We start from the raw sequence: 27,281 nt of genomic DNA on the forward strand, positions 1-27,281 counted from the left end.
ATCCCCTCCAGTGTAAACAATCAATGGCTTTCCTCGAATTGGGTCCTATTTATGGTATTCTGCAAAGTGCAACCGCAGAACTGGTTTTAAATACACCGTTAAGGAGAGAGGTAGACAGATATTTCCTTTGACAAATTCAGGCTCTCCTTTTATTTCGTCCACTTGGGTAGATCGTTTACTCAGTAAAGCAAATATTACAATAGGTTATAGTTTTTGTTCAGTATTTCCTCAGAGGATTTCAATGGTGAAAACTACAGATCTTTCCTCAAATATCAAGCTGAAATACAAAGCACCTGAAAGGTTATTCCCAGACTGTAACAATGGTAATGTCCCACTGCTTTTTTTATCATTTTCACATTAGTGCCACTTCTGTGAGCTATTGAACAATGGATGCCCGACTCAGTCACGGCAAGTTATCTGATCAGCCTCACTTATATCATTAACACGCTGGTCATGCACATCTCTTTTCGGGCCTACCAACATTCCTCATGTGGAGGACTTCAGACAAGTGAATAACTAGTCATAAAAATACTAATTGCAGATACAACACATTAGGAGTGAGGAAAGCAGCTCTACTTCCAAGTTGGATTGCTGCCGCTCACAATACAACATTATGATCTGAAAACAAAAACAGAAGTTGCGGGGAACGCTAAGCGGAAAAGGTCTGACGAAGAGTCATGCACCCGAAACGCTGACTCACTTTCCTCTCTCCATAGATGCTGCCTGACCTGCTGAGTGTTCCCAGTGACTTCTGTTTTTGTTTCAGATTTCCAGCGTTTGTTTATGATCTGCTAGCTTTTCTGATTATGTTTTTGTTAAACAGTTAAACTCCCTTCCCTCCCTATAAGTAGCTTCAGAACAAATCAAAGTACAGTGTGGAACAGCTGATGCTAACCAATGAAAACAAGTCAAAAAAAACTATTTAAAACACTGAAAGAGAACAGACAGAATACATTATAATATGTAGCATACTCATTGCTGCTCTGAGGACTGAGCCATCTCTTTACCATTAACATTGTTTGACCCTCAACTGTCTTTTCTTCCTCACATCCAAGCCATGACCCACTCTGCCTTCCCTCACCTCCATAACATCGCCCGACTCCGCCACTCCCTTACCCCTCAGGCCGCTGAAACTCTTGTTCATACCTTCATCACCTCCAGGCTCGACTATGCAAACGCCCTGCGCGTCGGCCTTCCCAACTCCTCCCTCCACAGTTGCAAATAATCCAGAACTCTGCAGCCCGTGTCCTCTCCCGCACCAAACTCCGTGACCCCATCTCCCCCATTCTCGCTCGACTCCATTGGCTCTCTATCCTTCAGAGGATCCAGTTCAAGATCTTGGTCCTCACATACAAAGCCCTCCATGGCCTCCCCCACCCTACCTCTGCCACCTCCTAACCCCCTACCAACCCACCTGCTCCCTCTGCTCAGCCGGCTCTGGCTGCTCCACAACCCCTGACCCACCCGCCCCACCATTGGCGTGAGAGCCTTCAGCCACTCTGCCCCCAACCTCTGGAATTCCATCCCCAGTCACTCCGCCTCACCCCCTCCTTAGCCTCCTTCAAGTCCCACCTCAAGACCCTCCTCTTCAACCATGCCATCGGCCAGCCCCCTCCCCTCCCCTCTCCCCCCCTGACCCCAGCGCGTGTCTGAAATGCTGTACACTGTCCAGCGCCTTGGGACGTCCTCCCAACGTGAAAGGCGTTATACAAATGTAATCTTGTTGATTAACAAAATTAACCAGTTTTCATTCTTTTGTTCACAAGCAATACTAAAATACCAAACAACTTAAAATAATTTTTTATAATCCCAATCTATATACAAAGATGACATCGGCAGCGACTCTTATGAAAGAGACAGTTTGAAAGCAGAAACAATGCTTTCAATAAAACACTAAGACAAGTGCTGGTTTCACAAACTAAAATGACAAATACCTGTAAACAGTAACACATGAAAAAGAATTTCATGGTTTTTTAATGGTTTAGAAAAAAATCCTGCAACATTCTTTCAATTCTAGAATATACCTATATTCTCTCACCTGCTTTAGAAGTTCACTGAGAGGAATGAAATTCTGTTTGATGTAGCGCCTTTACATTGAAACACCAGCCTAGTCTGTGAACTCAAGTCCTCTAATGGGTGAAGCTTAAACCCAGAAAGTTAAGTGGCAGATGTGAGTTACCCAATATTTAGATGACTATTTATCTAAATAGTCTTAAAACACTTCTCACAAAAAGGAGGGAAGGAAAGAGGAAATCTCTGTCGCTGTAGGAATTTGGATGACTCACACCTCTTACTGCACACTTCTGATTGCACTACAACTTGTTAAGGCAACTGCCCAGTACTCCCGCAGCCCCACCCAGAGACTGCATTAGTTGCATTGCCAACATTCCAGGTTACAGGTTGGCCAACAATTGGCACCCAACGCCATTTCCCTGAACACATGAGGTACAAAGTTCTTCTGACAATTGTGAAGAACAATAGTAGAAATGTAATTTAACCCTTCAAGTACTTCAGTTGCCCAGCAAAGTTAAAGCGATCGGTTTGTCAATCTGATCTGTCCTTTGCAGGACAGAGTTCCCACTAGAGGCATTCCCGATCTCACCGGCTGCTCCACAATATGACAGCAGTAGCACGTATATAGGAGTTGCTGCTGCTGTTGTTGCTGTTGTTGGTAAGACCCACCTCAGGAGATGCTGATCTGGAAACAGCATTAACTAGTCACAAATCTAGATCATTGCTCCCATCTTTGGCCACAGATAGAAATTTATCAAAGACTCCAAAACTACCCTGCTTTCCCCAGTGAAAAGTTACTCATACTTTGATTTGTCCTCTTGACTAAAAGTACTCAGTTTAATTCCTCACCCTAAAAATACTCTTAGGAATTGATTTTAAAAAATTCTTCCCCCCCCATATATTTTTTCCGGTTTCTTCATCATTTTGCTTTTTGATTTTCTCTCTCTTAAAATCTTAATGATAATAATAATAATAATAATAATAATCCTTGCATTTGATATAGCGCTTTTCACGTCGGGAGGACGTCCCAAAGCGCTTCACAGAATATACTGTAAAGTGAGTTGACTGTATATTTGTGGGCGAACGCGGCAGCCAATTGCGCACAGCAATGTCCCACAAACAGTCATAGATTGAAAATGACCAATTTAATTATTGTTTTTGTTTTTTGGAGGGATTGCAGGCAATATTGATCTCTCTATTTCTTATCCTCTTGGTCTTTCAAGGTCTAGTCATTTTTTGGTTTGCTCAGTTCTACCATTATTGATTTCTTGCTAATCTGTTTGCCCTTCAAGGTCTGCCTGTTGTTTTCCACTCGGCTACAAATGCAGTTTTTCCCTTTCCAAAGGAAGATGTCAACTTGGCTCAGTTGGTAACACTCCTGCCTCTGGGTCAGAGCGAACCATTGGGGGTTCAAGTACCACCTCCAGGCTTCATACTTTTACTTACAATGTGTACATATGTCAAAATAAATCTCATAGGGCTTCACAAAATATAATTAAGCAGAAAACAAGAATATTATTAGATGGTTGAGATGTATCAAAGTGCTTCACAGAATATACTGTAAAGTGAATTTACTGTAGATTTTGTGGGCTAGAGGAGAATACATACAGTGCTGTCTGAATTGGGTTCAGAGTCAAAGATATAATTCAGCGAAATACTGGGGGAGCGCTGCATTGTTACAAGTGCTGTCTTTTGAATGAGGCATTCAGATAAACTCCTTCCTGCCTTGCTGAAGATCCAATGACAGCACTTGAGAAGAGATAAGTTTCTCCTGGTGTCCTGGCCAAAAATCTCCACAACTCGTGAGAATGTGGAAAGCATTGGCTGCTGTGGATGCAGAATCGATTGGATGTTTAAAAAGGAGACAGATATTTGGGAAGGAAGCATATTAAGGCATACAGAGAAAAGATGCGGAAGTGAGATTAAAATATCAGCCGTAATCTGATGAACTGGCAAAACAAGCTTGATGGAACTGCGAAGTTTCCTCCTGTTCATATGCTCTTACTCGGCGTAAATATTCTCAGACAATTCTAGCTCTATAAAATATATGGGAAAATTCTCACTGAAGCCCTGATCAGAACAGAATGCATACAAATCTGTCCTTTCCCAGCATCAGGTTAAAGTGAACTTTAGTTGACATTCCATTTAATGTGTATGCAGAGATGTGATATCATAAAGGCAGATCTTTTATTCAGGGGACAATTTTAAATCTGAAGTGGAACACATGGTATGAACAAAACCATAGAGAACAAACCCATTATATCTGCATCTGGAATTGAATTCCACATTCTCAACCCATTCGCGTTGAATCTATTTATCTGTAGATCATTTCTATGTGTTTGTACCACATTTCTAGGTATCAGCTTGGTTCAGTTGGTATCACTGACGCCTCAGTCAGAAGGTTGTGGGTCCAAACCCCACATGATTTGGCCTAATAGTCTAGGCTGACACCAGCGTGGTCGGTGCAGGAGAAACACTGCATTGCCGGAGGTGCCATCCTTCAAATGAGACATTAAAACTTGCTGTCCCTTCTGCTTGTTCAGATGGACGTTAAAGATATCGTGGCACTTTTGAAAAAAGCAGGGAATATCCCCCAATATCTTGGCCATCAATACACCAGATAAAAAAAATTGATCATTCCTGGCTGTTTATTATGCATACCTATATCTATACTAATAAAGACAATGTCTGTGTTTCCACCAATAACACGATAACTGAATGACGTAGACACATGATTTATACCTCATCGGAAAGGTCTTGCATGCGGGAGTATCGTAGGCATTTTTTTTTACTGGGATCTCCTATCGTTGATGAGTTATATTTAAAAAATGCTTTAATTAAACCCATAATATGAGGTTTATGTGGTATTCTGCAACAAAGTAGTGACAGAGGAAAGCACACACCCTTCTAAAGAGATACATCTATATTAATATATTCTACAACAAACGTATGGCAGTTTTTTCGGGTTGTCATGAGAGCTGCAGTCCTCCCAACAGGAGTCCTCCTCCCAACCAGGAGTCCATATGTTATAGAAGCAACTATTCTGACTGGTCAGTTCAAAGGGGAAGGTGTATTCATTCCTCACATCCCACTGCTCCCAAGTGACTGCCCTTTTGAGTTAAAAAGGCTCCAATTCCCTGTTCGAATGTGCTTTGCCATGTCAATTAACAAGGCACAGGGGCCAAGCTTAAAGGTTGCTGACCTTTTCTTGAATGTACCCTGCTTTTCCCATGGTCTATTCTATGTTGGATGCTCACGCGTGGGTTCATCTAAAAACCTTTACGTCAGGGCCGAAGGAGGAAAAACTGAAAATGTCGTCTACACAGAAGCCTTGCAATAAATCGAGGTCCTGCCGGATCACACAATAAACCCCTTCGGTTAGTAGGAGTCCTCCCAAAAGAGTCCTTCCAAAAAGAGTCCTCCCACTGAGTCCTCCCAAAAAGAGTCCTCCCACCGAGTCCTCCTAAAAAGAGTCCTCCCAGCTGAGTATAGATAAAAACGAAATGTCTGTCTGTGTGTTAATCTACATTCTATATTGGAGCCTTTAGCGAAGCTGCAACGGGTATAGCTAGTATATTATATTATATTATGTTGAGGGTAAAGGTATACTTAATCAACTGATGAAGCTAAATTCATGTCAAGCGCTCAATCATCCCATTTGGCTCGATACTGATCAAATCTTTTCACTGAAGGAATTTATTTTAAAGGGATAAAGGATTCACTAAATTTCTCCTAAGTCAGAACCAATTCCACCTCCCCTCATCCACACCCACAACACACACCCATGCACAACACACACCAACAACACATACTCCTCAGCCAAGACTGTCCAAACATGTCCAGGAATATCAACACTCTTACAGACCATTACAAATAGGATCATATTTGATTGATAATTAATCCATTGCCAATTAATCACACAACTTCTTTAATTTCTTTCTACCATTTACTGAACCATTAAGCCAGAGACATGTTGATGTTTTGCACCAAGTGTGGCTAGAATGGTTGGAAGTAGCTTTTAGTTTGCACGTCACAAGTTCCTATCCATCTCTCTGCATCACTAATACAGTCATTTAGACATTCTACATTAACACACAAGCACTGGTCTTTGGTTATTTTGTAATTTATCTCTTCCAGATTCTGTTGGAATAACCATATTTTGGATTAAAGTAACATGAGTTTCAGTGCTTGCGGCTCTGTTGTTTAGTATTAATATTGAGAATATCACATATCTTCCTCATTAAAATAGTTGTTTTAGTATTTACTATCACTGGGTCTCTGCGCTCTGAGCTGGACATCTGCGCTGGGTCTCTGCGCTCTGGGCCGGGTCTCTGGGCTCTGGGCCGGGTCTCTGGGCCGGGTCTCTGGGCTCTGGGCTGGGTCTCTGGGCTGGGTCTCTGCGCTCTGGGCCGGGTCTCGGCACTCTGGGCTGGGTCTCTGCGCTCTGGGCTGGGTCTCTATACCAGCTCCATGTGTGTCACTAACCAAAATATGCTGAAATTTCAACTACAGAGCTTGGCATTAATGTTATCTGTGAGTTAATTTTAGTCCCTCACATGGCTTTACAATCTGATTCATGATTTTTCCTATTAACATTGTTTTTTTTTGCAATTATGATCAGACAATCTTTCATGTTTTTTATGCTCAGTAGGAATTATTTTCAAATAAATTTCCCTTGGACGCTATACCTCATGAAATGAACTGCAAGTTTGAAAAAGTCACTACCCTCTATGCTATTGTGAAAGGTAAATATCTGAGGGACGCAAATTAACATTCAAAAATCATATTTATTTGTTTGCTAGAGAAAAAAATTCTTTAGACTCTAGAATTGAATGTAAATATTACCAACTGAGTGAACAATATTGTCACCGCATCTTTGTGTATATATATAATGCTCAATACCATGTAGTCTTTATATATACACACATATACTGTAGATACACACACATATATACTGTATATACACACACACATATGCTGTATATACAAACGCACATATACTGTATATATACACACATATTATATATATACTGTATACATACACACACATTTTAAAATGTGGAAATATTTCCCCATCTTGCTCCTGCTTCTCTGTATTTATAATCCAGAAATTAAAATGCTAAAGACACAGCTACAGAACTTTCTGGCACAATTACATTGCATTATTACCAGACTTCTTCAAATACATGATTTTATTACAGTAGCTCCAACATCAATTGAAGATATAAGTGGATATTTGACAATACCGGGTGGGCTCTATGGTAGGGAGCCATATTTGTAAAGTTTCTGAACAGTTAACAAAGTGGAATGAGACCAAACCAACCTCTTCAAAAGAAAATTACACAATATTTCAACCAATGCAGTGTTTTAAAGTTGACAATTTTATTTATTTTATCTGACATTGGTCTGTGTAGACAGCTGAACTTGGCACAATAAGAACAGCTTATTTAAGAAATGTTTACACTTACTGCAGCATCCACTTAAATAAAAGACAAGACAAAATACCTATTGTAGCTTGAACTCTTTTACCTAATTAAAGAATCACTGTACAGAATGCTAATTACACAGTAAATATTGGAGCTTTACCATCTCAAACTAAATACCATGTAGTCTCCAAAGCCCTGACAAACCTATTCTAACATTAGTGTTTGAAAGCAATCTGTGCATTGATTTATTCACTTGGCCATTTGTAGCTGCTTCAGCGGGTACACAGAATTTTCTCTAGGAACCAAACTAGCAGCCATTAGGAAATGATACAGCCTTAAGCACTGGCTTGCTGTACAATCTGAATCATTTTAACCCTGCAAAAGTAAAATTTCAAAAACATGATTAACATTTCAGTATCTTTAACATTAAATGTGTAATTTCTTTGTGCACAAATCAAAATGCATAAGCCACATATAAAATCACCAACTAAAATCAATATGTATAAAAGCAATATGTAAATATTAACTACAGTTTTCTAAAATGACTTATTCCCTAACAATCCACCCCCCCCACCCCATTATCTTTCCTATTCTCAATGCCCAGTGCCCAAGATACACTGAAACCTGGAAGCTTTTCTGGGATATCCTCTACTGATCTGTTACATGAAGCTTCACAATTACAAGTGCTAACAGGAAATTGGAATGACAATGCCTTACCCTTCCTACTGGAGAACCACAGCAAACAGTGGCGAAACATGGCAATAGCTGGTCACAATTAGTGCTACACTCAGTAAGATAGAGGATAACACAGAAATGAAGAACAGAAGACAAACAATGCAGATGGAAGAAATGGTAGGTTTGTAGGACATAAGGCTCCACCTTAAAGCCAAATGGTGCTTCAGATTTCCTGTTAATGCACATCTGCAGTCTTAAGTAGAGACACAACCCTGCTTGGCTCAGTCACACTGTGCTGCCTGTGTTGCCTGAGTCCTCACACTGCAGAGCAGCAGTTAATAGAACATCCAGCAGTTCAGACTATACGATCAGATAAAACACTTTTTCCCCTTGAGGTTTTATCCTTCAATTTGTTTTAAAATTATCCACTTGCTAGCGAAAACGATTCCTCGTCTAGCAGGCTTGGAATTCAGTGAGTCAAACACCCACAGTTCTAACCTGCAGTCCGTCAAGATCCAGAATGTTCAACATGGTCAGATGAGCGTTTCACCAAAATGGTTCAAGACTCTTTTCCACACACAAATTCTAAGCAGTAGTTTCCCTGCAGGATCTCTGCAGCCAAAAGTGTACTGCGTTTCAGTCCAAGTTACAATCTCTTGCTCTCACCTTGAAAATGGAATGTCTTCTGATCCACGGTGACTGTGAAGGTGCTGTCGTCCTCATCGTCTATACCAATCACAGCTCCCTGTGAAACAAAGAGACCAAAAAGCCTGGTGAAGCAAGCAGTGACATCAGCAGCCGACTGCACTGGAATGCTAACAGCCGAGACACCGAGGGAAACACCGGCCACTGCAGAGGTTTCTCAACTGCAGCTTCACATGGAACAACTTTTTCTGACAGATTTTATTTGCCATTGGAGCTACATTTTCATAAAGCTGATACAGTTAAAAGAGGTCTCGACAATGCATGCATCTCAAAATGGATGGCATAAAAAACGCAATGAAAGCAACAATCAAATTCGGAGAGGTTTTATACTGCATATTTCACATATAAATGCCTACCCGTACATATAAAAAGGCTTACTGAGAAATCACGGTTCTTAGTCAGTTCGATCTAGCAATGCTGCTGAATTATACACTGATTAGATTTGCATCCTAATGCTAGAAAATAATAATCTACTACTTATAGACAGAGATCCAGCCAGTACTAATAAATCAAATTATTAGTTAGCGCAATTTACGTGTTACTGAAATAGAATTGATTGAGATTAGTCCAGATATAATACTTAGCTACAGAAATGCTGAACAGCACATTAGCTCGGCATACTAAATGGCAGTTTTGGCTGTCAAGTCCAGTAAAAATTGTTTAAGTCAATCTATTATAAATGAAGAGTAATACAATCCAGTATTTTATAGCAGTGGTAAAACAATACACATCTCATGAAATTTTATAAATTAATTGATTTGAATACAACTTCAATAACAAAAACAATATTCCTAAAAAAAACATATTTTGTTTGGGGCAGTTCAGTTGGATCTTAGTTGTGCCCAGCAATTACCTAATAACCAGAGCAGCAAAGGGAACAACATTAAACAACAACAGCTTGCATTTATATAGCGTCTCGGAGCGTGTACAGAAGCTTTGGTGGGGTTCTGTCCACTACTACATCTGAAAAGCCTGTGTCCAAAGTGAGATTGTGTAAAAGCTACTTACGAGTAGCTGATACGCACAGCACCAGGCTGCACACAAACCAAGACACATTTGCTGCAGTACTTTGACTGAAACCGGCTGAATGATTGGCTGCTTTTGTATGTCGGAAGTTCAGTGATGGACTCTCAGCAAATGTTTTGCTGGGGGGGGATGGGAGGGAGGAGAATTTGCACTCTATGAAAAGTGAAAAGTCAGAGACAGCAAACCTTCTCCAATTTGAATTGGTGGCAAATAACTACATTAGTACCTTCAGATACCATGAGCCATAGATTAATAAATAAATAATCGCAGATAGAAACTTCCTCAGTGAAGGAAAGCAGAGCAGAGCCACACAAAAACTGATAACAAAATCCTGACATTGAGACTGCGTGTTATACAAATGTATTTTGTTGCTGCTCTTGTTGTTCCGAGATGGTTTTCCTCGATGGGTATCAGAGGAAACCCAACTGGACGGGGATATTCCAGAAATGAATATCTTAAAGGAAGAGAAACATAAATTGAGCATTTTTGTTCCAAATGCTGGCCCACAATACACTGAAAATGTAATACAATTTTGTAAAGAATGTGTTATTTGCAAAAAATTGCTTGTTTGTTTTATTAGTTGCAGTCCAGCCTACATTCCCAGGCCACACTGATGACATGTTACTAGAAAGGGAGTAGCTACATGATGAACAGGATCTCCTGAGTGTGATGGCAGCTGTGGATTGGCCGGGGCTAACCTCGAGCCAAACACATACGTCAATGGAGTGGCCTGGGAACTGAGACAGCAGCTCCCAGCCTCTGTGGATGTGAATTCTTTAGTCCAGGGAAATGATGCTCTTCCCCACACACACCCCAATCTATAAACAGGAAAGACACAGCATATCTCAAGCTGCAATCACTACGAAAACAATTATCATTAACAAGTGTATAAGAAGGCCTTGTGACCCAACAGATGAATACCAATCTGGCGTGACAATGAACCACAGCCCAGGAAGGTCAGGATAAAATTTCTGGTCTATTCTTGGGCGGTTGAGGCACCAGCTGCACCTTGGCCTGGGTGGGCCCTGGGCTCGGCGAGGACTGGGGGAAAATTAGCCCAAAACAGACAAACTTTCAGCTCCTAAAAGCTGACCCCTGCTGGAATGTTTAACGGCTGCAATCCTGTGCCAAGTTGAATAGCATTATCCCACACGATCATCAGAGGGGCTGGGCTGTCAGTACTGTGTCATTTTTCACCCACAAAATACACAGTCACTACACTTTACAGTATATTCTGTGAAGCGCTTTGAAACGCCTCAACGATGTGATAAGGAACTATATCAAGTATTATTATTATCACGCTATTATTATTATAAAGCGCTCTGAGACGTTGTCCGGCGTGGAGGGCGCTATATAAATCCAAGTTGTTGTTATCACGGAGCCAGAGGTCTGTATCTTCTCAGCAGAAGGAAATAAAATGGAGGAGTGAGGGCGGCGGCGGGGGGAGCTCAAAAATATACAGAAAATTATCTGCCAGTTTTTGTCTGCTGAATCAAACCTGGGAAAATATCCTTGGCCTGGAGTCTATAAGAAACTGATCAATACCTATTTCTACGTGGCCCAGAAGCAGATAGTGGTTCAGTCGATCCTAAAGAGCCACTGGAGGCTGGAAAAGGATTAAGAATCCTGCAAAAGATTACACACTGTGGCATTACAAGCAAACTCCGGAGAGGAGGAATTGCAAGCTAAACAAGTGCAGTTTTGTTATTCCATGGCTGTTTGTGGGACACTGCTGTTCTAATTATGTTCTGTGTTCTCACTCTCTCTCCCCGCCTCCCCACCACCAACATGTTGAAATATGCCTGGCTTCTGAAAGATCATGAATAGATACTTGAGAAGTAGGGGTATTAACTGATATGGTAATGAGGCAGACAATTAATTTTTTGAAATCTACCATAATTTAACAAAATGGCTGAAGATAGTAAGACTGAATGACCTCCGACTGTTTGTAAATGCCTAACAAAGTATTTCATTTTTATTGAGTCCCTCATGCTCTTTATTTGAGCACATTATAAATTTCTTCAATTATGTGCTTTTCTCAAGCCTTCAGGAGGTACCCAGCTGCCAGCCACAGACACATTTACAGGATTCATTAATTTGGTGAAATGTCCTCATTTTCAGAAACAGCATCTTCCTTCATTTCAATTTTCCTTATTAAAGGTAACAGTTTGTTTCCCGCAAAAGTCATAAGCCTAGTTAAGAACTGGACAATTGTGAAAACGCCAGCATTTCCCCCTCACCCCAACCTCCACCATCTAGATCAGGGGTCTCCAACTGGTCCTCTCGCACATGCTTAATAAAGACATGTAGAAGGAGCGATAATTACTGCAGATTAAACAAAGTATATATTTTTAATTCAAGATGCATGAAATACTTTGTGCCTCTGGCTTAATTGGACTAAACACCTACAGAGTTCTCACTCCATCTTTTTGACAAGCCCGAGAGGGCCCCCTAGTGGTGAGTGACCAGTGGGAGACAGACCCTTGTTCTGGATGGTCGAGACCTTTTTTTAAATAAAATCTTCAAGGATTGGCGGATCACTTTCTGGGGTTACAATTCCTTTAAAATAATAATAATAATCATAATAATGTGGTGACTCAATCCACGACTGTTTGTGGAGACGCTGCTGTTTGCAATTGGCTGCCGCATTTCACCCGCAAAATACAGTCACTGCACTTTACAGTGTATCCTGTGAAGCTCTTTGAGACGTCTTGAAGATGTGATAAGGCGCTGTATCAAATGGAAGGATTATTATTTTATTATAAGGCATTGTATTAATGCAAATTATTATTCTTTCAATTGAAGAAATATAAAAATTGACCCAAGTACCTCAGGTGAGAGGGAGGAAAGAGAAGGAAAAATATTACCTGCCCTTCATTGCTTTTCATACAATACAAAATTACATTTAGACAGCACCTCTCACGTTGGGAGGACGTCCTAAGGTATTGGACAGTCAGGGATTTGGACCCAAGTGGGGGATGGGGTGGGGTTGGGGGTGTTTGGGGTAATGGAGGGTGGAGGGCAGGGAAGTTGGCCGAAGGCACAGTTGAAGAGGAGGGTCTTGAGACGGCTTGCTAGTCTTCAACATCTTTGTGTTGTTAAAGAGTCTTGTGCCCCACAGGACCATTAATCATAGCAAAGGGAACAGCCTCCAAATAGTTCAGAGTATTTTTTGAATCTGGCTTCATGAAATCAAGCACCAATTTCTCTGTCCCACAGATAGAATCAGCAGTAAAAGAACAACCAATGAATTCTGTGAATATTCATAAAAGAAATCCTCTGCTCATTCCATTATATCACATTCCTGTTCAACTGCAAATCGAGTCCAGATTTTGCCAAGTTCAGTAGAGCATTTCAACAACACGTCGATCAGCTCATGTAACACGTGTCACAGCATTTTGCTGGAAAGAAGATCTAATCATGTATATAAAGAAAGTCACAAGTTCCTCCAGTAAAGGTGGTTCAAGCCCTTTAATAATAATAATAATAATCCTTGCATTTGATATAGCGCTTTTCACGTCGGGAGGACGTCCCAAAGCGCTTCACAGAACACACTGTAAAGTGAATTGACTGTACATTTGTGGGCGAACGAAATACAAAGAAATACAAAGCATAAAATCACAAGGTATGCTTGTATGGATGTTAAATAGATATTTTATCATTTTAAATGGAATGCATGCTTTAATTACCATCCAAAAATGTCAAATAATTTGGAAAATTACTACTTTATAGAATCAATAATGTGTTAGCAATGTTTAAAGAGCTTACTTTTACGCACGCCAGTGAGACACAAGAAAAGATCCATAACTGATAAATTAAGTAAGTATTTACAATAGTGAGACTGAGGAACTATTTACAATAAAGACTATTGTAACTATTTACATCAAATTAAAAAAGGCTTATAAAACTGCCAAGAAAAGCGGCAAATCTGAAGATTGGGAGAGTTTTCCTTGAACATATTCAAGACTGAGATAGATAGATTTCTTATTGCGAAAGGGATTAAGGGATATGGGGATAAGGCAGGTCAGGTTATTAGCTGGAGTTAGATTAGAAGATCAGCCATGATTGAATGGCGGGGCAGGCTTGAAGGGCCGAATGGCCTCCTCCTGCTCCTACATGTTATGTTATGTTATGTTAAAGTCAGAAGAAAAGGCAAACACAAAACAAACTCTCATGATAAGACTAATGGGGAGACAACACCTAAATCAATTGGTATTGTAGTCTGCAATTTACTCACTTATTTCAGATGAATCTTTCCACCTTGTCAGAGCTATGAATTCATCTGTGTAATCTACATAGCTACAATAGCTTAGTGCAAGTACAAAACATGGCCATCCTTCCCTGTATCTGCAATTTTTCAAAGTTGCAGTGTCTGCACTTTATTTTTCATAGTGAATTGTGATTAGATTGGAGTTTGGGAAAAACATTTCAAAAGCTGCAGCCTCTGCAAGTATGAACGGAACTTCTTTGTGTCTTGGCATGTCGCATACTGCATTCATGTTTATTGCGGCAATTTAGTGTTTTTTTTTCTTCTCCTGAACATTCAGACTTTTGCTGGGTATCCCAGGTAGAGGCACCATCTCCAGATCCCTCCCCTAAATGGCCGTTCTGCAGCCCAGGAATAATTTTGGGGTCAGCTGGGTGTCTGATATACACGAAACTCTGCTGCTTTTGATACCTCCACCGCCTCTCCTCTCACCTTAACCTTCATGGTTCAGATCCTTCCTCTCACACCATCTCCACCTCACCTCCACAAACGGTTTCTCCTCTAGCCCCCGCACCATCTGTCAGACATCAAGTCATGGATGAGAGCTAACTTTCTACAATTGAACGTCAACAAGACTGAGGATCTCCTGAATGGTTCCCGTCCACACCCCAGGTGCTGACAGCAACACCATCCACGGTTGCACGCTCCACCTTAGTGAACCAGACCAGAAGCATGGCATCTTGTTTGACTCTCAACTATCCTTTCTACCCCACACCCATGCCATGATCCGATCTGCCTTCCCCCACCTCCACAACACCGCCCGACTCAACCACTGTCTCACACCGCAGGTCGCCGAGACCCTCATACAACCATTCATGACATCCAGGCTTGACTATGCAAACTCCCTGCATGTCGGCCTCCCCAACTTCTCCCTCCACAGGCTGCAGATCATCCAGACTTCTGCAGCCCGTGTCTTCTCCCGCACCAGGCTCCGAGACCCTATCACCCCCATCCTCGCCCAACTCCACTGGCTTTCTCCATCACACAGAGGATCAGTTCAAGATCTTGGTCTTCACCTTCAAAGTCCGCTATGGCCTTGCCCCCCACACCCCCACCTCTGTAACATCCAAACCCCCTACCAACCTGCCCGCTCCCTCCGCTCAGCGGACTCTGGCCTGCTTCACGTCCCCAGCCTTGCACACAACACCATTGACGGGCAGATCTTCAGCCACTCTGCTCCCACCCTCTGGAACTCCATCCCACAGTTTCTCCGCCTCGCCCCCTCCCTTGCTTCCTTCAAGACCATCTGAAGGTCGTCCTCTTCGACCTTGCCTTCGATCCCAATCCCAACCCCCAGCTCGGATCCGAAACACTGATTGTCCAGCACCTTGGACGTCCAACGTGAAAGTCGCTATACAAATGTAATTTTGTTATTGTTATAAGTTTCCATTTTTATTACAAAACCACCTGACTGCTTGGTGTTGATTTGTTATTGAAAGGAATCAAGAATGACAAGAGTGCCCTTTCTCCTTAAGGGCAGGATCCAAGCAAACATTGGTGTATAGATATCTGATACCCTCAAATAACAAGATAAATCAAGAACTGAGATGGATTTCCCTTGTATCTTCCAATTAATACCTTCAAAGTCCCTTCTTAAACCATGCAGAGCATTGAAGCCACACGTGGGGCATCCACCATCTTGTCCCACTGAATATCGCAGTGTTCAATATGGTGAGTGATTTCCAGGGGAGTTTGCCAACAGCACCACATCAACCGCCAATTTAGCAAGTTATTTGACTGTGTAGGCTATCAGAGCCAAGTGAAATTGTGTTCTCTCCTGACATCCACACACACACATCCCCATTCTGGTTGAGAGTCACTGGATAGCAATCAGTACTGGGAACACATATCAATTTTCATTCCTCATTATACGAGAAGCTAAGTTGAATTGTAGAACCTCTATTACTGCCTTACCTGAGATCAATTTACTCAGCACAGTCAAGAAACTGAGCTTGCAACCAGAGTTTTGTGGCTTACTATTTACCCATTGCGCTTTGAGACGTCCAGAAGACGTGAAAAGCGCTATATCAAATGCAAGGATTATTATTATAATTATTAATATTTACCCCCTAGTCCAGCAGGAGAACCTCATAAATCAGCCCAAATAAATGTTTTATCCCCTCAGAATTTATTTTGTATTTTTGTCCCTTAATCTGTCCTCACCCCCCCGCCCCCCCCCCCCCCACAACTTGATAAACCGACTGAGCCAATGGAGGAGCGGCTCCAGGCACTGTGACAAATTCTTTGCCATTTATTGGAAGCATTCAACAACAACAACAACAACAACGATTCCATTTATAAAGCGCCTTTCACGTCAGGAGGACGTCCCAAGCGCTGCACAGTTGGGTCATGACCCGAGCAGGGGGGAAATGGTCAGGGTGAGGGGAGGGAGCGAGGAGGGGGGAAATGGTCAGGGTGAGGGGAGGGATGGGAGGGAGCGAGAAGGGGGAAGAGAGTCGAGAGGGGAGCTGAAGGCTCGGTCAAAGAGAAAGGTTTTGAGACCGGCCTTGAAGGAGGAAAGGGAGGAAGCGGCGAAGGCACTGGGGGATAGAGTTCCAGAGCCTCGGGGCTGAGAGGCTGAAGGCCCGACCACCAATGGTAGGGCGATTGGGGCGGGGGACGTGGAGCAGACCGGAGCCGGAGGAACGGAGGGTACGGGCAGGTAGGTAGGGGGATAGTAGGTTGGAGAGGTAGGAGGGAGCAAGGCCGTGAATGGCCTTGTAGGTGAGGATGAGGATCTTGAAATCAATCCTCTGGGGGATGGGGAGCCAGTGGAGGCGAGCGAGGGTGGGAGTGATGTGGTCCCGAAGCCTGGTGCGGGACAGTACACGAGCTGCAGAGTTCTGAATGACCTGCAGTGTGGAGGGAGGTGGCGGGAAGGCCGGCGAGGAGAGAGTTCCCATAGTCCAGCCTTGAGGTGATAAAGGCGTGAACCAGGGTTTCAGCCGCGTGAGGGGTGAGGTAATGGCGTAGTCTGGCGATGTTCCGGAGGTGATGGAAGGCGGTGCCAGTTGTGGTGCGGATGTGAGGGAGAAAGGACAGCTCAGGGTCGAACAAAACGCCGAGGTTCCTGATGGCTTTGAGAGGTGGAGAGTGCAGCCTTGGATGCTGATGGTGTCAGCGCCTGAGGTGCGGAGGCGCTGACCCGAACCAATCAGGAGGGCCTCGGTTTTTCGCACGTTGAGCTGAAGAAAGTTGTCTCTCGTCCAGGACTCGATGTCGGACAGGCAGCCGTCAGGACATCGGTGGTCGTGGAGTTGAGAGTAGAGGAGGAAAGGTAGAGTTGGGTGTCATCCGCATACATGTGGAAGTTAACTCCATGTCTGCAGATGATGTCACCACAGGGGGAGCATATAGAGGGTGAAGAGGAGGGGACCGAGGACAGAGCCCTGAAGGACTCCACATGAGACAGTACGGGGGTGGAGGAGAAGCCATTCGTCGAGACAAAGTGAAAAATCCTGTTGAGAATTTACACAACTGAAACGCATACAAATTTCCCTTGTGGGGACGAAACAAAGCAATCGTAGTGTTGGAAACAATGGAGAAGAACTGAAGCTAAACAGAACGAGTAAAGAAAATAGAACACATTGTAGATATCAAACAAATGATCTGATTTTTGCTTTTCAACGAATAGCCAAAATAGATTAATATGAGGAAAGAAACTGTATTTGTAAGATGCAAAGGAACAAAGTAGATCATTTTAAAAAATATGAAAGAATATTTAAAGTGCACAATTTGTTTTTTTAAACAACAAAAAGATTGAGAAGATTGATAGTGGGGAAAAAATAGCAATACAAATTAAATAGACAATATAGCAAAACAATTCTGCCCTTTGCAAATCAAGGAATGAGATTGTTTCACAAAGATAAAGATCTTTCAACATGGAGCAAATAAGAATAACAAATACAAAATTAGCAAACAAATCAGCACAACTGCACTGAAAATGTCTAATGGATCTTGTCTGAAAGAAATGCAATCCAACTGGTTAAAGTTATCAGGAAAAAGCACAGGCAAATGGAAAGTGACCAGTTGTTGCTGACTAGGAGTTTAATTGCCCTGACTTTGCAACACACAGAATGTGCCAAAAAAAACACGTCAGCAAATCAATCGCACAAGCAGTGTAAAGGTTTAATGAGGGTGTGTCCAATAATGCACAGAATCGAGAAATACGGAATATACTGACATAAAGAGGAGCAGGAGAGTAATTTGTAAATTACAACTAGGAGGAAACAGAGGATCAGTGATACTATAATTGCACCTTGAATTGATTTGTTTTTAATTTAGTAACCATTATGCACACTCAAAAGGAAAACAAAACATATGTGCCCATAAGCAGATTCAACTAGAAAATTACACAATTTGTGTGTATTAATTGACCTTTGCGCATGTGCTGGCCACACCACCACTATTACACAGGAAAGATGTACTAATAATAACTTAGGAATATATTGCGGAAGAGCAAACAATTACGATTTGTATAGAATATGAAACAGCAATCAAAGAATTAGTTTCACCATTGATAAGTGTACAGTTAAACGTGACACCTAAAATATAATCATAACAATGTAGGCAAGGGGATCTGCCAAATGTCCGATACATTCAGAAACCCATCGCCAAGCCAGACTCGGTTAGACATATGTAAGCCGCCACAAAAGAAAATTCCCTGTGGGTGGAATGAAATATACACTTTCTCCCAGGAGGGACACTGCTTCCCTAACCTTGGAGAGTATTAGCGACTGGTGAGAGCCAAGACTTAGAGACACAGAATGTGTGTTGGATTATGACTGAAGTTCAACAAGCTAAAATTGCATAGCTTGGCATTGAGAGCACTGTGTGGCAAGCTGCCTGTTGTTTGTCTAGCTGGCACCACCTACCAGTTAGGGTTTTAGCATGTAGGGTTAACAGTGGGAAGAATCCCTGCTCCCTGTGTTGCATCTTCAAGTCATGCTGATTTGAGCTAGTCCAAGAGGTCTGTCATCAACAGCGGCCTGGAATACTGCAAACCTGCCTGGCTCAGGAACTGGACTACCAGATTGACTCGATTTTGACATTCTGATGCCAAGCACATCACCTTGGAACAGGCTCAGCTCCAAGGACACCCTGCATTGCTTCCCACCACAGGAGCATAGTTACTTGTTTATTGACTCCCGTCAAGCGCAAGTTTAAGCGTTCAGTAGGTAATAGAAAGTAGCGGGACCCCTATGAGCTTCCTGGTGAGCAACATGATCTAGCATGAAATGCCAGATAGCAGCATCCTCCTGCACACTGCACACAGCTCACTCACACTTAATCCTGCACACAGCTCACACGCCTAACCCTGCATACAGCTCACACACACCTAACCCTGCACACAGCTCACACCTAACCCTGCACACAGCTCACACACACCTAACCCTGCACACAGCTCACACACACCTAACCCTGCACACACAGCCTCCTGCCCATACACACACATCCTTGCTCCTGCCCACATAAAGGGGCCGCAAGAAACCCTTCCACTACATATCCAAGAGCTTAGAACCATGAAGGATACTGTTCGGATACATCTAATATGCCATAAACTGACCTTCATAGGGACCACAATAAACAGTCACAATATTACACAAGAAATGTGGTATTGCAAAAAAAAGTAAAAGAGTCATATGAATGCTTAAAACCTCAAAAGATATTAGTGAGGCTGCCTCAGTTTAAAAACAATTGAAAAGTTGTGCTGATAGTTTGCTGTGGTTGGGTGAGGAGGGGGCTGGTAATCGAGCACCATGCTGCACTCACCCTCAGTCTGACACAGCCTCTCCGGGAGCCTCGCATCATTTTGTCCTTGGACTGCAACAAAAAACAAAAACAGAATTCTAAAATGTTGTCAGTTTTACAGAAATACATGAAATACAATCCAATCAAGACCTTTTAAACACATGGAGATAACTCATGGATATAAACCATACAAATCCTCAGTGTAGACAGATATTACGCAAAAGATCCATGTCAGGAGAGAAAGTTACTGCAATGTCAGGAGAGATGTTGGGGTTTAATTCCTTACTAGGATTGCATTCCCGTCAGTCCTCAGGAAGCTCAGCTCCGGTCATCGTGATGTATTTCAGTCACTGGGAATCCTCAACTGTATGTCTTTGAATTCCTTACTCGGGAATTACATCAAATTATATAAATAATGAGACACCATTGACATGCCTCAGGATACACACACTTCTCTTATGATCAAGCTACACTGTTTTTTGGACAAGTTGAAAACTAGATATTTTGCTAAAAGTTAAATATCGAATTAGTATGAATCAATATTTTATTAACTGAAACTGACAAAACATTATGGATAGTTGCTACAATTTCTGTCATAATTTCACCTGGGGGTTCCTGAATGCCCAGGAACATAACAAGACTTTGATTTAATTTGTATATGTTCACTGTTCTCTACCAACAACATGTCTGACACTTGTGGCAACACTGACATTGGAGGCTTCAGCAAAATGTGGCTGAAACAACTCACTGCAAACAGCAACGCAGTTTTGCAGTAAGACGCAGCCAGGATTTTGCTGGCAGTCTGATTGGCAAACTATGTAATACCACGTTTCTGTCGCCCATCCATCTACAAGTCGTAGATCAGAATAGTAAGAGGAGGTCATTCACCCAAGATCACAAGATTAATTCACATGATATCCTTACAGAATAAACACAATTGGACCTTTTACATCTCACATGAAGGACAGCACCCAGCACAGCATTGGAATGTCAGCCTAAACTATGTGAGCTCAAAGACTCAAGGTGGGGCTCAAATCCACAATCTTCTCACTCAGAAGCAAGAGTGAAATATAGACATGGCCTCAATTCTACAGTATGGTGACCATAGTTGTACAAGTATCACTCTGTGCCGCTTCCTTTCTTTTTCTTACAATAGTAAAGATGCATTACATTACTCTGAACAACTCTGACATTTTCTACAGAACAGTCAAACTGCAGAAGTAAGATTTTTTCAGGCTGCTTTTGCACAATGTCCTTTTCGTCTCCATAACCCGTCTTAACTTGTCTGCAGTTACCAATCCTGCTGTGTGGCATCCAGCAAGCTGCTACATGCTGTACTCATTACTCTGCTTTCTAAGCCGGCCCAGTATATGCACACATTGACAAAATGTACTCAGAAATCTGCTGTCCTCACTATTTCCCACTAGTAGCTGTTCAAAGTAAAACACAATAAGAGATCCTCCTTCAGCATTAACATTATGGCTGTCTGAGCACATGATTGAGATTCATCTATGAAATCTGAGAACCATAGAGCTACCATGCTGTTTAATTATTAATATTGTCGAAAGGGCTGCTAGGATGAAAAGATCATTTGAATCTAATTTAGTAATACAACTAGTTTGCTATGGTATTTCTCATAAAGCATCCATACACAATGTATTGTAAATAATTACTTCAGGGCAGTTGCAGGAATTCTTATTCAGGTCAGACCTATTTTGTTCTCCATTAATTCACTCCCAGATCATCGAGGATTTGTACTCAAATGGACTGCTCATGCCAAGAACTGTGGCCTTTTATATAATAATAATCCTCACATTTTAAACAGTGGCTTATGTCATTGAAATGTCTCAAACCTCTCTACAGGATAATTAGTGTCTGATAAAATAAAAACAATTAACACATCAAGTCAGTTTTAAATTGCCACTGTTGAATTTAAAGTATCGACTAAAATAAATATATTTATTTATTTTGAGAATTTGTCTTTACAGAAGCACTTGTACATTTTCAACAGTCAAAATTAGAACAATTTAAAATAATATTCAAAACATATGCAACATATCCCACACAGTAAACCCAAAGCCACATCAGTTGCACTTTTAAAATTAAAAATTGAACACATCAAATTACAACTGAAATTGAATAATCATTTTAAGCACATTAACAGAATTTAACATTCTGTGGAATTTAAATAAAATTTATAACTCACACATGGCACTGGCCACAACTCTGGGGTATCAGTTATTAGGGCAGCTGACTGCAGCCCATAGGTGTTTGGCAATTATTTGTCCATGGAACAGGAATGAAGACGATCGTTCCTCTTATACACTTATGGTCATGATCCAACTGTGCAGCGCCTTGGGACGTCCTCCTGACGTGAAAGGCGCTTTATAAATGGAATCTTGTTGTTGTTGTTGTTGTTATAACTGAAAGCACTAATCAGCTCACAACCCCACCCCCCAAGCATGAACATAGATATGACTTGCTTTGCCACTGATAGCTTCTACCCATGAGAAGATAGACCATTTTTGTTCTGTGAACAGGAACAAATTTGAGCTTTCTTTGGCAATGTACTTATTTGTTGTGGTTCTTTTAATGGACAGTTGAGAATTGAGAATGCATTCTGAGAGCTGTATCAAATACAGTAAAAACAATTGATTTGCTGAGAATCGCACTGCCATTCTGTTTGTTGATAAGGTTACTTTGTCTCTGTGCAATATCAATATCTCATATACATGCAACATTTTCAAATTATGCTGTTAGTGTTCATTCCTGCAATGTAACTTGTTCATACACATTTCAGATTAAAACATCCAAATACAGTATCAGATTATGTTAAAATGTAATTTATAAAGCACCTGTTCAGTTCCTCAATGAAGCATTGAGTAACTGGAATCAATAACATAAAAAACCCTGTAGCAAATACCACATTTCAGTAGGATAATAATCCTTGCATTCGATATAGGATCTATTAAGTGGAAAAGCCTCAAAGTTCTCTGTCAAGTGCAGTATGGGCAGAAACATAAGCCAATTTGCAGGCAGCAAGGTTCCACAATCAACAACAAAATTAATCACCAATTTATCTGGAGGATTCTTGGCCATGACGCAAGAAGAAACTATGGATTTGAATTGAATTTTTTTCTCAATTTAATGTTTTCCTGAACAAGCGGATGATTTAATGTCTCATCTGAAGGAGGGCACCTCCAACAATACCGCACATCCCCAATACTGCACTGAGTATCAGCCTGAGCACTATCAAAGCTACAGTACAATATGAGAATTGAACCCACAACCTTCAGGCTCAGAAGCAAACGCACGACCAACTGAGTCACATTGACACCTATTAGAATATTAAAAAATCACAATTTTATGTGATTTCATTATGTTTGGTTTTTCTTCATTACAAATGGTATGAAATAGAAGCTTCCACAGCTGAACCTGTGTCAACTATTCTAAATGTAAGATTGTTAGGCACACATAATCATGCATAGACTTGATTACCAGAATAGAACATATTATCTAGGCAGTTAATCTATATTAATGTTGTCATTATTTAGAATACTTATCGCTATTAAGGGCTTATCATATGCAACTTCTGCAAAGGACTATTTATGCCTTTCCTCTGCCACTGGTCAAATAGTGTGTGTTGGACCTACAATTTCCCCATACACAACTTCCCAATTTGATGGATTTTTAATTCCAGAGCCTCATTCTACTTTCCAAGACTCGACAGCGGTGTGTTCAGTTTTGGCCTGGTAAACATTATGCCCTCTGGAAAAAGGGGATTTTTACAATTGATTTTTTTTTCAGTATTCAGAGGTTGTCTCTTTTTAAAACCCAATGAAATCTGTAATTGTTGTTTTGGTACTGGATAACATCTGTATTATAAATTTAAAACAGCAATCGTCATCCCTCCAAATAAACATGGACTGTTATGGAACACTACCTTAATTTCCCATGTCTATTTCGATTAGTTGCCGCTGTGGTAAACATCTTTACAATTAGTATCTGCATATGTACTTAATTAACAGCAGCAGAATATTACTACAGGTGGGGTATGAAATTACAGTTGTTTTTGCCCAGGTCATCTACGAAAGCAGATGTGGCAGTTCTTTGAGGAAACAATTTTTTAATTAAAGAAAAAATTCTCCCATTTAGAATATTGTGTAGGATTTTGGACACATTCCCATCAAAGGTGGAGATGATTCAGATTACAGCAACAAAGAGAATTCCAAATCTGCAGGTATAAGGACACAAAGCTTTACTAGTTCCCAATAGAAAATGACTGAGCAGAAGATGATCCAGCTATCCAGAATGATGGGAGACATGCGTGATGTAGAAGAAGCAGGTTACTTGACTTAAATAATGAAAGCAGAACAAGAGGGTATGTGCTTCAAATATACATCTCAAGTAAGAATTGAAATCAGATGAATTTCCCTCTGGATATATGGGAAAGGTAGATGCACAATAAAAATAGTTGATGCTGCACTGATCAACTCTTTCAAACAAAAACAAATGGTTTTATATCAGCTTGGGAACAACAACAACAACAACAACAACAAGATTCCATTTATAGAGCGCCTTTCACGTCAGGAGGACGTCCCAAGGCGCTGTACCAAGGAACAGTACTAAAGAAGACTGAGCTGTAGATCGGGAATAAGCAAATACTCCAAAGGATACTTGCAATCAATTCTAAGCTGAGAAGCTGAAAAAAATAAGGTGCAATGCATTTTTGCTGATTATATCCGTAGCCAAACTATTTCATTTCAGACTGATTATATCAGCAGCCAAACCATTTTGTTCCAGAGCACATTATCTATCTTGGGGTCACAACAGCAGGAACTACAGAAAATAAAATAAAACATGAAAAAACCCGGACAGTTGGGTTAGGAAAGCCATAGCCCAGCGTGGAACCCAATTTTATAACCAGAAAAATCCCAGATTACAACCACTACTCTGAGATGGGTGATCTCCAGCAAAAGTAGGGCCAGAACAAGACAACAAACTCAGCTGGAGAAGAATGTCCACCTTGATCACTACACAATAGTCCTGTGCCCATTTAGACAAGATAATGAGGAATAATGTGCTTTCAATAAAGAGATGGGAAGCAGTAACAATATCTACAAAACATGCTAATCAGAACAATCAGGAAGAGGAGCAGCAACTGGACAGCAGTACAAGAGGAAAAAGCACATTGATCACAACGTCTAATAATAATGCCTCCAAAAAAAATAAATCGGTCATTTTCAATCCACAACTGTTTGTGCGCAATTGGCTGCCGCGTTTCACCCACAAATATACGGTCAATTCACTTTACAGTATATTCTGTGAAGCGCTTTGAGACGTCTAGAAGACATGAAAAGCGCTATATCAAATGCAAGGATTATTATTATTATTAATGCACTCTCTATTTCCACACAAAGGAAACAAACTTGGGATTTTTTTTGAACAGTGATAGAAAGGAAAAAGTCTGATTACAATTGAGGAGCACGAGAATTTGGACATCCAAACTTGCTGAAAGTACAACAGTGTATTTGAGACAAAAGTTGGAGATGTAATTGTAAAACAACATACAGTGCTGATATTACGAGTGTCACACTGGATATTACAACAAGATATTGAGAACTATGCACTTCAATAAAATGCTATGCAAAGGGAGAAAGAGATATTAATGTTGAACACTGATCAGTCATTGAAATTGTCCAGTCAAATATGGAGCAAAAGACGCATCCTTTTTAGTCTCTAGTGTATTAATTATCTGTTAAGTGTTGAAAAAATTCAAACTTTAGATATAAATCACAGAACTTCCAGTCATTCGAGAAGGGATTTTCATGCATCAACTGCTCTTAAGCTGTTGTGTTGCTTCAAAAAAAACTTACTCCCAAACTAATGTTCACTCACCCACATCAAAGCAATTCTGTGGCTCCTAAATGGTGATTAATTGAAACATTCTAATATTACATACAGGTATTTTAAAAAATAGTCTTTATTTTAATTACCTTTCATACTTGTGTTTAATAAACAGTATTCGTAAACCCTTCAGGGTGATTTAATTCTCTCAACCTCCCCCATCAGGCAACAGAATCATTCACCTAAATAAATGCCTTAGAGTTTAAGCCCAGAGAATCCATGAAGATGCTTTCTGGGGTAGTAGGTTAATCTGTGTAGCTTTAACGAAATTAAGAGGATCACCCTTCCTATTGACAGACAAACCCAGCGTGTAATGCAGATTCGATGCAACATTCTCCTCTTTTGTTGAAAATTATCTTAGAAATCTGTACACAAAGTACTGAGAATTCGCTGTTGTAAAAACCAAACCTTGGAAAAATGTCCGCTGTTTAAGTACAAAGATGAGTCAGGACTGTTTGAAGCACTTGGTTAAAGAATTCACCTTACAACTGCATCAGATCAAAATACTGCCTCTGTTGTGAACACATTTCAGGCTAGGAACATTAAGTCTGATTGTAAAAGTTTTTACAAATACATTAAGAAGAAGACTAGTGAGGGTAAATGTAGGTCCACTTCAGTCAGAGATAGGAGAAGTTGTAATGGGGGATAAGGACACGGCAGAGTCCCTAAATGGGTACTTTGCATCCGTCTTCACCCTGGAAGACACAAAAAGTCTGCCAACAATAGAGATGCACCAAGGGCATAAGGACAGGGAGCAACTTAGTGCTCCCTGTCCTTATGAGTATGAGTAGAGAATTGGTGCAAGGAAACTGTTAGCACTAAAAAGTGACAAATCCCCTGGTCCGGATTCCAGGGTTTTAAAAGAGGAGCTTATGAGATAGTGGAGGCCTTGTGTCTGATCTTCCAAAATTCCTTGGATTCTGGAAAAGTCCCCATGGATTGGAAGATCGCAAATGTCACACCACTATTTAAAAAAGGTGGAAAGGAAAAGATGGGGAACTGTAGGCAGTTAGTCTCACATCAGTGATAGGAAACATTTTAGAATCATTGATTAAGGATGTGGTAGTGCGGTATTTAGGGCACAATATAATTAGGCCAAGTCAACATGGCTTTACAAAAGTGAAGTTATGTTTGACAAATCTCACAGAGTTTTTTGAGGATATTTCCAGTAAACTAGATAAGGGTGAATCAGTGGATGTGGTCTATTTGGACTTCCAGAAGGCATTCGATAAGGTGCCGCATAAAAGGTTAGTCCAAAAGATAAGGGCCCATGGAATTAGGGGGAGCATATTAACGTGGATTGGTAAATGGTTAACGGGTAGGAAACAAAGAGTAGGGATAAACGGGTCCTTTTCAGATTGGCGGGATGTGACTAGTGGAGTGCCACAAGGATCAGTCCTTGGGCCTCAGCTATTTACCATCTACATCAACGATCTAGATGAGGACATCAAAGTTAATATATCTAAATTCGCTGATGACACAAAACTAGGAGGAAGTGTCAACACAGAGGA

The 27,281-nt window shown here is 41.0% G+C and overlaps 1 protein-coding gene across 2 annotated transcripts in view; it reads right to left on the reverse strand.

The window, feature by feature from the left end:
- Nucleotides 1-27,281, reverse strand: part of osbpl9 (oxysterol binding protein-like 9) — a 77,177-nt gene that overhangs the window by 44,134 nt on the left and 5,762 nt on the right. For both annotated transcript variants that reach the window (XM_042335146.1, XM_042335144.1), the window contains exons 2-3: nucleotides 19,885-19,935; nucleotides 8,781-8,859 (exon numbers count right to left, since the gene is read on the reverse strand). In XM_042335146.1, the coding sequence (XP_042191080.1) occupies nucleotides 8,781-8,859; nucleotides 19,885-19,935 (130 nt within the window). The remainder of the gene's footprint in view (nucleotides 1-8,780; nucleotides 8,860-19,884; nucleotides 19,936-27,281) is intronic.

The sequence above is a fragment of the Callorhinchus milii genome, unplaced genomic scaffold (assembly GCF_018977255.1).
Source record: "Callorhinchus milii isolate IMCB2004 unplaced genomic scaffold, IMCB_Cmil_1.0 Scaffold5, whole genome shotgun sequence".
NCBI classification, from domain to species: domain Eukaryota; kingdom Metazoa; phylum Chordata; class Chondrichthyes; order Chimaeriformes; family Callorhinchidae; genus Callorhinchus; species Callorhinchus milii.